General features: G+C 40.3%; 1 protein-coding gene across 2 annotated transcripts in view; it reads right to left on the bottom strand.

Annotated features, from left to right (window-relative positions):
• LOC149311230 (uncharacterized) overlaps window positions 1-12,573 on the bottom strand; it is a 121,764-nt gene that overhangs the window by 44,328 nt on the left and 64,863 nt on the right. For both annotated transcript variants that reach the window (XM_089530598.1, XM_089530599.1), the window contains 6 exons: window positions 11,519-11,657; window positions 9,519-9,672; window positions 7,695-7,790; window positions 5,205-5,348; window positions 3,584-3,795; window positions 1,354-1,492 (listed from right to left, as the gene is read on the bottom strand). In XM_089530598.1, coding sequence (XP_089386724.1) covers window positions 1,354-1,492; window positions 3,584-3,795; window positions 5,205-5,348; window positions 7,695-7,790; window positions 9,519-9,672; window positions 11,519-11,657 — 884 coding nt within the window. The remainder of the gene's footprint in view (window positions 1-1,353; window positions 1,493-3,583; window positions 3,796-5,204; window positions 5,349-7,694; window positions 7,791-9,518; window positions 9,673-11,518; window positions 11,658-12,573) is intronic.

Below are 12,573 nucleotides of genomic sequence, written 5' to 3' on the forward strand. Positions count from 1 at the left end.
TCCCCAGGGGATGTGAGAGTTGCTCAAGGGGGGCATGAGACTTAGAAGCCCTGATTTCCCCCCTCCACCTCCTTCCAAACTTTTTTATGTGCCAAATTTACACATGTGTTGAGTTAAATATTGAATTTACTTAAATAAAATTGTTTAATTTCAACAATGTTATGTCCTTATAAAAACGTTAAAATATGACTAAATATAAATATGCAAATGAAAATATGCACACTTAAAAAACAAAATATTTTTATTCACAGACTACATTAAGCAGTGAACGCACAATGTCCATATGTAGATGTAAAAGGAGGTCCCAACGTTGAAAAGTATGAGTACCACTGAGTTAGAATACACAATGGCAGCAAAGGGGGCACTCAGACAGCCTAACTCAGTAACCAATGCAAAGCACTTGTGATGGCAGACTATAATGGTAGATCCTTAGAGCTGGAAAATACCTCAAGGATCTAGTCTAACTCTTTATCAGTGAAAGAATGCACTGCTAAAGCAGAGATTAATCCTTGTAATATTCATTTGATTTTAATTTCCATATAAAAACCTAAAATCAGTACATTAGTAATTGGCCATCTGATCATCAATGTTTAGTATATGTTAAGTTTGAAGGGATTTTTTTTTATTATATATCTTATGTACTAAATCTAAACTCAAGTAATTATTTCACAATTATAGCGAGTTTGCATGTGCCCTAAGGGTAGACTGCATTTTGATTATCAAATGTCTTATTATTGTATATTGGTTATAGTATCTGATAAGAGAGGAAGAAACTGAGGTTCAAACCCCCACTCAGCCATGAAGCTTGCTCAGAAACCTTGCTCCAGTCACTCTCCTGGTTTTAACTGACCTCACAATGTTGTGATTAAGATAAAAAGGAAGAAAAAAAGAAACACATACAAAGCTTATCTTGAGCTTCTTGGAAGAATGGCAAAATAAAATTTTGAAATACAGTGGGCCCTTGGTATCTGCTGGGGTTTGGTTCCAGGAATTTCCATGGATACCAAAATCCATAGATGCTCAAGTCCCATTAAAAGCAGTGGTGTAGTAAAATTCTGTCCTTTATATAAAATGACAAAATCAAGATTTGCTTTTTGGGATTTTGTTTTTGTTGAATATTTTCAAGCTGTGGGTGGTTGTATCTGTGGATGCAGAATCTGCAGATTTGGAGAGCTGACTGTAATAGTAATAACATTCTCATTATAATTTTTGACTTCTATATATCATATTCAAATAGAATAAATCTGACAAATGATGGGTTGTTTTTTCTACTGCAAGATACCATATTTTAAGTGTTTTAACAAACCAAAACAATATCAATATCTTTTGCTTTGCTTTTTAGGCCCATTTTACCTGGTATGTTTTTATCTCAACTTCTGAGGCTTCTTTGGGAGGAAGCATAGACTGAGATGTGGCTCCAAATCCTTCAAATTCGTGCTCTATGCCTCTGTGTCTAGCTAGAGAGCTCATAGCTGGGTACAGAACTTCAACACTAGAAAGATTTAGAGGTAATGGAATTGCTCATATTCACACATAATTTCTGATGTTAAGCATTTTCCATTTATGCTACACCTATCTCTTCCAGACCACCAATATTATACATTTCTATTAAGCATTCCTGTGCTGAAAAGAGTGTTATTGCATATAAGGGACTCATTTGTGGTGAGATCCATTTCACTGGTTGGAAAACAGTCAAAATCCAGTAAACAAAACATCAGAGGGTTTTTTTTAAAAGGCCAAACATAGTTTTATATCTTGTTTTGGCACTGGATAGTGGTTTTGCAATTTCAGAGATAGTACTAGGATGGTATCCAACACAGTTCTCACTGGGCAAACTGTTGTACATCCAATTGTGCTAGAGGATGTGCAGCCAGTCATTCAGATTCTGAAACAACCACTTGCACAACTGCTTGGCACAATCACTTATGCTAAACTGTAATCTAATACAGTTGTGCTAGTGTAGGTTTTCACTCTGTTAATGTTAAACTGCACATATGCCAAAGTGTATTCCAGACTAACTTCTTACACGCATCAGAGGAGGAACTTTGGTTTGCTCACTGTGAGACTGCACTAGGAAGCTTGCAAAACTGAATGTTTCTCCAATATCCCCCCACATACAGAAAGCTACCATGTCAGGGTAGAGGCATGGGAAGAATTAGTCCAGGTCCAGTTCTGGTATGAATTAATCATATTCTGCATTGCAAACCTATAAATGAATCATAATACACCTACACACTGGAATCCTCATTTTTCTTTTTCTTTTAAAGAATTCTGAGATCTCTTTGCTGTTCAAAAAGGGCACCCAGGAAAGTGTATATTTTTGGTGTTGGTGTGTGCCTTCAAGTCTTTTATGACTTATGGCAACCCTAAGGTGAACTATCATAGGGTTTTCTTGGTAAGATTTGTTCAGAGGGGGATAACTATTGTCTTCCTCTGAGGCTAAGAGTGTGTGACTCGCCCTAAGTTACTTCGTAGGTTTCCATGGTTGAGTGGGGATTTGAACCCTGGTCTCCAGAGTCCTAGTCCAGAATCCAAACCATTATACCATGCTGGCTCTCAATGTGTATATTAAGGAGGTCTAAATACTCTAAAGGCACCAGATCCTGTCTGATCTTGGAAGCTAAGCAGGGTCAGCCCTTATTAGTACTTGAAAAGGAAACTGTCAAAAAATACCAAATGCTGTAGGTTATATTCCAGAGGAAGGATTGACAAAACCACCTCAGGATCTGAGTATTCCTTGCCTAAGAAAATCCTCTGAAATTCATTCAGTCACCATAAGTTAACAGTCAACTTGAAGGCACACAAGACACACACACTTGCTAGGAGAAAAAATGTGCTCATTCTGCCACTTGGAAGTGACCCTCCCACATTTCAACCATTGCCCAACCATTCACCAGTGTGTGTCTGTCTGTCTGTCTGTCTTTCTATCTTTCTTTCTTGGATGTTGTGGGATATTTAGGAGAGTCAGCAACAGACAAAAAGAGGTTATTGGTTGATCAAAGGTAGATGTTTGTCAGTAATGGAAAGCTGAATATTCTGTGAATCAGCTTGTTAGTATAATCCACTCCATGTATGCTAGAGATCTGGGTTCAAATCTCCCAGGGTTACTGAACTCAGGCAAGTAATTTTCTGTTAATGCTAAGGAGCCAGTGTAGAATAGTGGTTTGAGTGTTGGACTATACACCAGGGTTTGACTCCTCACTCTGCCATGGAAACCCACTAGGTTACCTAGGGCAAGTCACACAATCTCAGCATCAGAAAACCCCATGATAAAGTCACCTTAGAGTAGCTATAAGTCATAAACAACTTGAGGGCACACAACAACAACAATGTGGGGATGTGTGTTCCTGTTTTATCAGTTCAGCCTTTTGTGGTTGGTATTTCTTTCTTATGTTGCAATAAAAAAAAATCCCAATTAAAACAAAAAAAGTCTTTTCACCCTCCCTCCCATTTTACGAGATATTGTGAAAACTAAAAAGCACTGAAGAAAGTTTTATTTATTCATCTTCATCTGTACTTTGGATGGTACCACATTTATTACAACTCCAGATCTATCTCATTTTCATACCAGAATGCAACTTACTCATATAGTTCAGAAAACTGCTTATACAGAGTGACTGTATTAATATCCTCGACTTTCAATTTAAGTCTTCCCCATTCCACTTTCAACATTTCCAGCTGCTTCCATAAAATCAGATAGGATTTCTGTGTGGCACATGCAGCTGCTGAATCATGGAGCTCTAGTGGCACTTCTGAAATCTTTCTGCTTCCTTCAGCTATTATTGCTGAATTTGGCTGAAAGTATTATTGCAAATGGCAAAATCACAGAGATGATGATGATGATGACTGAAACAGTGTTAAAGCTGGAACTTGTTGATGGAGCTGCAAATGACTGGAAGATACTGTGTTTATTTATTTATTCAATACATTTATATCAAAACCGTTCCTACAAAGAGTTAAAGGCAGGATACTTCATCCTCCATGTTTATCATCAAAAGAGCCTTGTGAAGTAGTTTAGGCTGAGAAATTATGACTATTCTAAGGTCATCCTCATGAAGTTCACATCCAAGAGTAAACTTGAATCCTAGGCTGAAAATAGACGGCCCTAAAGGGGCAGCTTCATGTTGCCCCTTTGTGCACCGGGTTGGGGCTATGACAACTGCATACCACACCCCCAATCTGGCTTTTTCCTGACCCAAAAACGAGTGGCAGAATGCTGTTCCTTTTTGTGCTGGGGAAAGGGTGCCCCTTTTGCCGCTGAGGTGGCTCTTCTCTGCTCCTGAGGTGTGCAGCCTATAATCGCTGCAGTCCATGCTGCCCGCCATCTGGTTGGGCAAGTGGCATGACTCTGACTTGGGGGTGGAGTCAGGGCATGCAGCCATCCCCAAGCCAGTTCTTATTGCCAGTCTGTTTTGCCCCATAGTCTCCAACTTATTGTGACACTACAATGAACTATCCTGTTTTTTTCTTGGCAAGATTTGTTCAGAAGGGGTTTGCCTTTGCCTGCTGCATAATTTACATCTTTTAAAGAAAATAGGGAGCAGGCCAACCAAGCCACCCATGGAAGGAAGTTTCACAACTTGAGAGCAATCACAGAGTAGGCTCTGTCCTGTATCTTCAACAAATGTCCCTGTGTAGGTGGTGGAACCAAGAGAAAGCCATGCTCTACAGATCTTAAAATTTATGCTGGCATATATAGGGCTGCATGTGACCTTTGGTGCCCACACAATGTGGCCTCTAAAGTCCTCCTATGCCCCCATTCCCCCCCCCAATTTGAAAATGGGGTGCAATTTCAAATTCCCCCAAAGGATCAAACCTAGTGTAAAACGCAGCGGTTTTGCCTCCAAACTCTCCAAGTCCACACATGCCTCAACCCAAAATATCACCAAAAGGGCCCAAAACCACCCCAAAATGAAACCAGGACGATGTGGTATCACTTCTGTTCATATTGGGCATGCTAGTGCAGCCTTCAGGAGGGCGCAGGTGTGGAAAACAGCCCCCACTTGCGCCACAATTGCCCATTGCTTAACTATGTGATCTACCCACAATTTTCCAATATGGCACATTCCACAAACAGAGACTACATGTGACTTTCTTGAATCTATGGTTTGACTCTCTTGGAATAACAATACAGGAGTAAAAAAAAATTAGGAAAGTAAAACACATTAGTTAAACTGTGTTCAGGTATATCAAATCAATTTTACCTTTTTGAAAGATGTGTGCTGGCTTCTCAGATCACTCAGAGTTTCATAATTACTCCAGAGTACATCTTCTGTTATGAACTGCATTCCAATCAGCTCCCCATGAACAGTTTTTCGATCCTCATCATTCAGTCCACACAGACATAACTGGAGAAACAGAAAACTTTGAAACCTACTTGGGTTGCTCATAGAAAGCAAAGTTCAAGTGGCTTTAAAAAGCCACTTTTTACAAGTAAAGTTCATCCTCTTCACATGTTCTAGTGTTTAGAAATGAACTGATTGTTTTTATGTGATATTGTGTTTAACAAAAAACCTGTATTACTCATTAAACTGCCTCTTTAAATAGAGAGAATTGCAAAAAAAAATTGCGTTAAAATGCATCATCTAAACATGTTTGTAAAAGACATTTAAAAGCAGATAGAAATTTTTACTCCCTCTACCAGCAACCTCTAACCTATTTGTCATATAACTTTTAAAATATAACATTCTTACAGTTTCACTCCCTCTTCAAAAGAAATTCATTGGAAATACTTATATTGTTGTGGTGCCTTCAAATAATTTCTGATTTATGATGGCCCTAAGGTGAAACTATCACGGTAAGATTTGTTTAGAAGAAGTGTTTCCTTGTCTTCCTCTGAGGATGAGAGCATATGACTTTCCCAGGGTCACCCAGTGGGTTTCTATGGACAGGTGGGAATTCGAATCCTGGTCTACAGAGTCATAACCCAACACTCAAATCACTACACCATGCTGGCTCTCTATGGTACATTACCTATACCTAATTGTTTCCAAGCTGTGACAGAAAGTAATGAAACCAATAGGATATTTATTTAAGAGGTTGATTCTAATACAAGAATTTGAGCTGATATTAGTATGTTTAGTTTCAAACAGCAATGTAACAGACTTGTTTAACAAATAATGTAAAGCGCTTTGATTTCTATAGTTACAAGTGTGTTTCAGGAAAACACAGGAACAACCTACATAACTTGGAATCATAGAATCATAGAGTTGGAAGAGACCTCAAGGGCCATCCAGTCCAACCCTACCATGCAGGAACTCTCAATCAAAGCATCCCCAACAGATGGCCATCCAGCCTCTGCTTAAAGACCTCCAAGGAGGGAGACTCCACCACATTCTGAGGGAGTTTGTTCCACTGTCGAACAGCCCTTATTGTCAGGACGTTCCTCCTAATGTTGAGGTGGAATCTCTTTTCCTGCAGTTTGCATCCATTGTTCCGGGTCCTGTTCTCTGGAGCAGAAGAAAACAAGCTTGTTCCCTCCTCAATATGTCATCCCTTTAAATAGTTAAACAGGGAGATCATATCACCTCTTAACCTTCTCTTCTCCAGGCTAAACATCCCCAGCTCCCTACATCGTTCCTCGTAGGGCATGGTTTCCAGACCCTTCACCATTTTAGTTGCCCTCCTTTGGACATGCTCTTTTTGAATGTCCTTTTTGAATTGCGCTGCCCAGAACTAGACACAATATTCCAGGTGGGGCCTAACCAAAGCAGAATAGAGTGGCACGATTACTTCCCTTGATCTAGACACTGTACCTCTATTGATGCAGCCTAAAAATGCATTGCCCTTGTTAGCTGCCGCATCACACTGTTGACTCATATTCAATTTGTGGTCTACTTGGACTCCCAGATCCCTTTCACATGTAGTCTCGTTCAGCCAGGTGTCCCCCATCCCATATCCGTGCATTTCATTTTTCCACCCTAAGTGCAGTACCTTACAGTTCTCTGTGTTGAAATTCATTTTGTTAGCTTTGGCCCAGCTTTCTAGTCTATTCAGGTCGTTTTGAATTTTGATCCTGTCCTCTGAAGTATTAGCTATTCCTCCTAATTTGGTGTCTTCTGCAAATCTGATGAGTATGCCCCCAATTCTGTCATCCAAGTCATTGATAAAGATGTTGAATAGCACTGGGCCCAGGACAGAGCCCTGTGGGGCTCCAATGGTCACTTCTCTCCAGGATGAAAAGGAGCCATTGTTGAGCACCCTTTGGGTTCGGCCGGTCAACCAATTACAAATCCATGTAACAGTTACCTTGTCTAGCCCACATTTTACAAACTTGTTTGCAAGAATGTCATGGACAACCTTGTTAAAGGCCTTACTGAAATCAAGATACACTATATCCACAGCATTCCCTTCATCTACCAAGCTGGTTATTTTATCAAAGAAAGAGATAAGATTTGTCTGGCATGACTTGTTTCTCTGAAACCCATGTTGACTTTTTGTGATTATGGCATTGCCTTCTAGATCTTCACAGACTCTCTGTTTAATGATCTGCTCTAGAATCTTTCCTGGTATTGATGTCAGACTAACTGGACGATAATTGTTGGGATCCTCTTTTTCCCCCTTTTTGCAGATGGGGACAACGTTTGCCCTCCTCCAGTCTGCTGGGACTTCTCCTGTTCTCCAGGAGTTCTCAAAGATTAAAAATATGTACTCAAAATCTGTAAAAATAAACACTGGTAGTAAAATCACCATACCTGCATGCTGTAATTTATGGGATTTAGATTGTCAATGGTGACAGGAAATGGGCCAGTGTTTGCTAGGAAGGTTCTCCAGGGAAACAGCATCTGTGCCTAAAATAAAGAATAGTCAAGGGCAGTTAACAACAACAAGAACAACAGAAATCCAATGATTTTCCCAAGAACATGTATATATACTAATACCTTTGAAGGAAGTTTCACTAACCAAAATGTTTGCTCAGCTCCCAGGTTAGCCTAACCATTAGGCAGAGTGAAACGGCTGTTTCACCAGTTTGCATTAAAAGGGTAAGCAAACTGTCAGTTGTTTCATTTGTCATTATTGTAGCTTGACTGGCAAGAATGGGAACAGGGGTTTTGTTTTTTGCTTTGCTTTTTTCTGTCATATACCAAAGTAACTTGGCTGGCTTTGAGGATTATGCATTTTGGCTGGGGGGAATAGAGAGGGCAATGTGTTACTGTGCCTTAGGCACAAAAATGGTCCTATACTGAAGGCTGGGAATCATATTCTCCCTCCACCCACTCCATATGGCATATCACCTGACAGTAATCCCAAATACCTTTACCTTTGCTAGAGCCCTTCCCAAAATGGAAGTGATGTCCTGCATTTTCCCATTGACATTCTGAGAAGGTCTCTGATACAAATAGAGATATTTGGGGTGTTGGGAGAGCTCTGTGAAAGCTGGAGTTGTTTCGTATATTTGGGGATGTTCGGTGTAGCTTTCAAGCCAAAACTGCACATCTTTTTAAAAAATGGGAACTGGGGGCTTCAGAGGATGCGGAATTGGCGTCCAGGGACCACATGTGCCCTGTAGGCTGCCTTTTGCCCACCTCTGCTGTAGACCAATGTGTGCATTCAGCAAAATCCCATGGACTGGACCACTTTAGACTACAATGGATTGCAGGTTGCATTTTAGAAATATTTCTCCATGAACAAAGTATTTATGCAAATGGAAAATTTAAAAGTTAAGTAACATAGGCTAGAAACACATCCCTCCTGAGGAATCCATTTTCAATATGTAGGAAAGTTAAGATATGAAAAGACACACATAGATATGATATAGAAAAGACACATCCCAGTGTGAAATGGCGTTGCTCAGCAAAGGTAAACATGCCTGCCTCTTAGAAGATTATCACACTGAGTGCTTTTTCCTGATCTGGGCATGAGCTGAGACCATATCTTATCACACAGCTCTGTGCCCAGATTGGAAGCATCCTCTATCCGATCAGGACTTCTCCCATATTTGGCTGTAAAAAGGGACTTTTCCTCTCTTAGCAAAGTAATGGGAGAAGCCCTGATCAGGTACAGGATGCCTCTAATCTGGGCACAGTGCTGTGCAATAACACATGGTCCCAGTCCAGTTTCAGACCCTGTGCAGATCGGGGGTGGGGGGACAGTGTGATAATCTCCTTAGAGACAGCACTGTCTAAAAGCCAGTGAACATGAGTCCTTCTAGCAGTTGATATTGCCTCATACTCACAGCAGCTCCTAACGTGTAACGGTGAGTGACCACCAATTACTGTATATGCAGAAAATACAATTTTGTATCCCCCTCTCAGCCACCATTTTGGTGGTTTGCAGTGACAGTCAAGATCACAGCTTAGGCTGACAGCATAAGGACAGCTACATCTGCTTTCCTCCTCATGGGCTGCCAGAAAGAAAGCAGCCAAATCATTTCAGCCCTTACCCATCCCCTGGTAAATCTGTGATGCAAGAGAATTAAAAGGCTCAAGGAATTGAATTCTGCATCAGAATGGGCACTATTATGGCGAGAATTTTCTATTTGTTGAGGAAAGATATGTTTTAAAATGTATTATACTCACTCTGCGGCCACGTTGATCTAATGGCTTTGGCAGTGGGAATTGGGAAGCAAGGAGACTTCCAACAATAGCATTACTTAGAGGAGGCAACCCATGGTACATGTTGTCTGTAATACTCTGATAGGCACAAACATTGCCAGAGGATAAAAATGCTTCTCTGAAGAGTTTCCAGAAAAAGAAATAAATCACATTTAATGGCATACAATTATATTTTATTTGCTATGCCTTTCAAACATCACTATTAAATCTTTTATGTATGATAATCTTTGTCTGCAAGTGACAAAGGATTTGTACTTTGATAAGATATTATTTTTGAAGGGAGTTGCACATTAACTTTACTCACTCTGACTGACTGAGAATCTTCCTTGTTGATAAAAGTGTTTTGCTAGGATCCCAAATCTCCTGTGTGATATTAACACACATGCTTTTGTATCATGATTAGGCATGCTCAGAAATGTGGACAACTCAATTGGCTGATTTTCAGTTTCTCTGGTGCTCTCGAGTACTACAAGGTCTTAGTTTGGCACTTTGTTTTTTGCTCTTTCTGGGCAGGGAGACCCAAAGGAAAACATGTAATCTACTATAAAAGGATTTTTACTCTTTAATTTTTTTTCAACTGCACATGACCTTTTTTTTGGCTGGCATTTGGGGGGAGTGTCAGTGGAAATCCTGAAGATTGCATGATTCCTAACTTTGTCCTGTGTCAACAAAATATCTTACTGAAAGTAGGAGGTATAACATCGGTAGTGCCAACTTCTACTAGAGTTAGATCAGTTTGTTATGGTTTTCTCATCATAACAAACCTCACCACACTATTTTTGTTCTTCTCTCACTAGTTCAGTTTTACTCAGTTTCTTTCCCACATGCATTTGAAACTGACTGTCTCACTACACAGATGTGTGGGCATTTCCTTCACACGCTCTTTTTATCATTAATTAATCTGAAAGAATAAGAAGGGGCAACTATATTACATCTAGCTATTCATGCCCAAGAGGACGGTTTGCTTCTGGAAAGGCCAAGATCTCTCCCCCATCTCACTCCCACATACACAAGGTAACTGGACTGGCAGCTGAATCTTATTTTGATACTATGGATTGTTGCTTCCACTGTCCCTAAGAGCAACATACTGGTTTGTTACTCTCCAATAGATCAGATTTGGCAGGGACAGTTCTGACGAAACTTCTATCATTTTACTTTTTCATTTGCTTTTACAATGTTCGGTTTCTCTCTTCTTCTCCTGCTTTACCCCTTGTTCTCCCTGGCTTACTTCAGTTGTTCAAACTGAGTGCAAAATGCAAAGAGTAGTTTGCACTAAATTAATTTAGCAAGATGGAGAGAAAGGGGCAGAATCGTTCCCTTTGTAGGCAAAAACAAACTGCTGTAGCCTCTCTTAGGACTTTATCACACAGGGAAAATTGGGGGTTTAAAGAGGCATTTTCCAGCAATAGTCACGCAATCACAGCAAAGATTTTCGCACACACCACAATTAGAGAGGACGTGTCCCAGGAATAACCAGGAATGCTCTAGCAACAAATCATTCATGAGATTTCCCCAAGAATGATTTGTTGCTGGAGTATTCCTGGTTATTCCTGGGAAAAGTCCTCTCTAATTGTGATGTCGTATGAAAATTTTAGCTGCGATCGCGCAACCGTTGCTGGTTTAAACACCCAATTTTGCCTGTGTGATAAAGTCCCTAGCTTGTGTGTTCTTTTGCCACCTTCACTACCTTTTGCAGTTGTTTGGCTGCACATATCCTGCTTTTCATCTGTGAAATGTTGTAGAGTATGTAGTTTAGGGGAGAAACTCTGTGGCAAACATAGCTCTTGCACTGAGCTAAGGAGAATAGCCAAGAGCTGAACAAGGCTTTGACCCCGAATTCAAGCTGGAAGAGGTAAACTGGTTATTTGTTCATGGGATAAGGTCCTTTATCAACAACTCAGCTGGCATACAAGACATCTGTTGGTTAGTGAGGATCTCACCTACTGAGCACTGTGACCTCTTACCTCATAGAATGCCTAACAGCTGCATCAAACTGAAGAAACAGAAGTTCTCTGTGCATGCTCAGCATCTGAGCAACTTTCTTTGGATCTGTGGGATTATGGAGACAGTCTATCTTCCTCTGTAGTTCTTGGAGCTCATTTCCTAGAATCCCAAGAAGAGCAATCAGTTAACCAGGCTGGCATTCCCTGTACCTGCTCTAAATCATCCCAAGTACTGTTCTCCAGTACAATTCAGTGAAATGGTTTGGAAGCTGGCAATAGGCAAGAGGGTAGAACCGATTTGCTTTATTAGGAATATTATGCATCTAGCCTCTAGTGCAGGGATGAGAGGTCCTCCAGATATTCTAGACTACATTTCCCACAGCTCTTTTTCATTGGCAATGCTGTGGGGGACTGGTGGAAACTGTAGGTCAAAACACCTGGACAGCAAAAGGTTATGCCTACTATCCTATGGATGGTAATAAATACAATTTCTGCATGGTGTATTTTTCACGGAATGTTGATGAAGCTTTTTGTGCCATTATGACCAAGTATGTGATCATGCTCCACTCAAAATTCATTTTTAGCCCAGAAAGAATAAATGTCGCAGTTCCATAAATAAACAGGAGCTTCCAAAAAACACCAAACTAGAATGGCTATAGTTGTTCATGCACCCACTCATAAACTCTTCCATGGAGGCATAACTCAAGAACTGGAAAAATACAACCCAACCTCATTCTAGAGAGCACTGAGGCAAAATCCAGCATAACCTCACCACAACCAAACCTCTACAGTATTACCATTTTAGCAGAAAATGGTATGTCATTCATATGTAATTAAAGAACAATGATCAAGTAGATGACATTTTTTGAGAAAACATTCCTGGAACTTCATACTTTATTTGTTGTTGTGTGCTTTCAAGACATTTCTGACTTATGGTGACCCTAAGGTGAACCTATCATGGAAGTTTCTTAGTACAATTGGTTCAGAAAGGGGTTGCCCTTGCCTTCCTCTGAAGCTGAGAGAGTGTGACTTGCTTAAGGTCACCCAGGCAGTACCCATGGATGAGTGGGGATTCG

This window comes from Sceloporus occidentalis, unplaced genomic scaffold (genome assembly GCF_023333645.1).
Source record: "Sceloporus occidentalis isolate IW3139 unplaced genomic scaffold, rSceOcc1.0.p SCAF_6, whole genome shotgun sequence".
Lineage (NCBI taxonomy): Eukaryota > Metazoa > Chordata > Lepidosauria > Squamata > Phrynosomatidae > Sceloporus > Sceloporus occidentalis.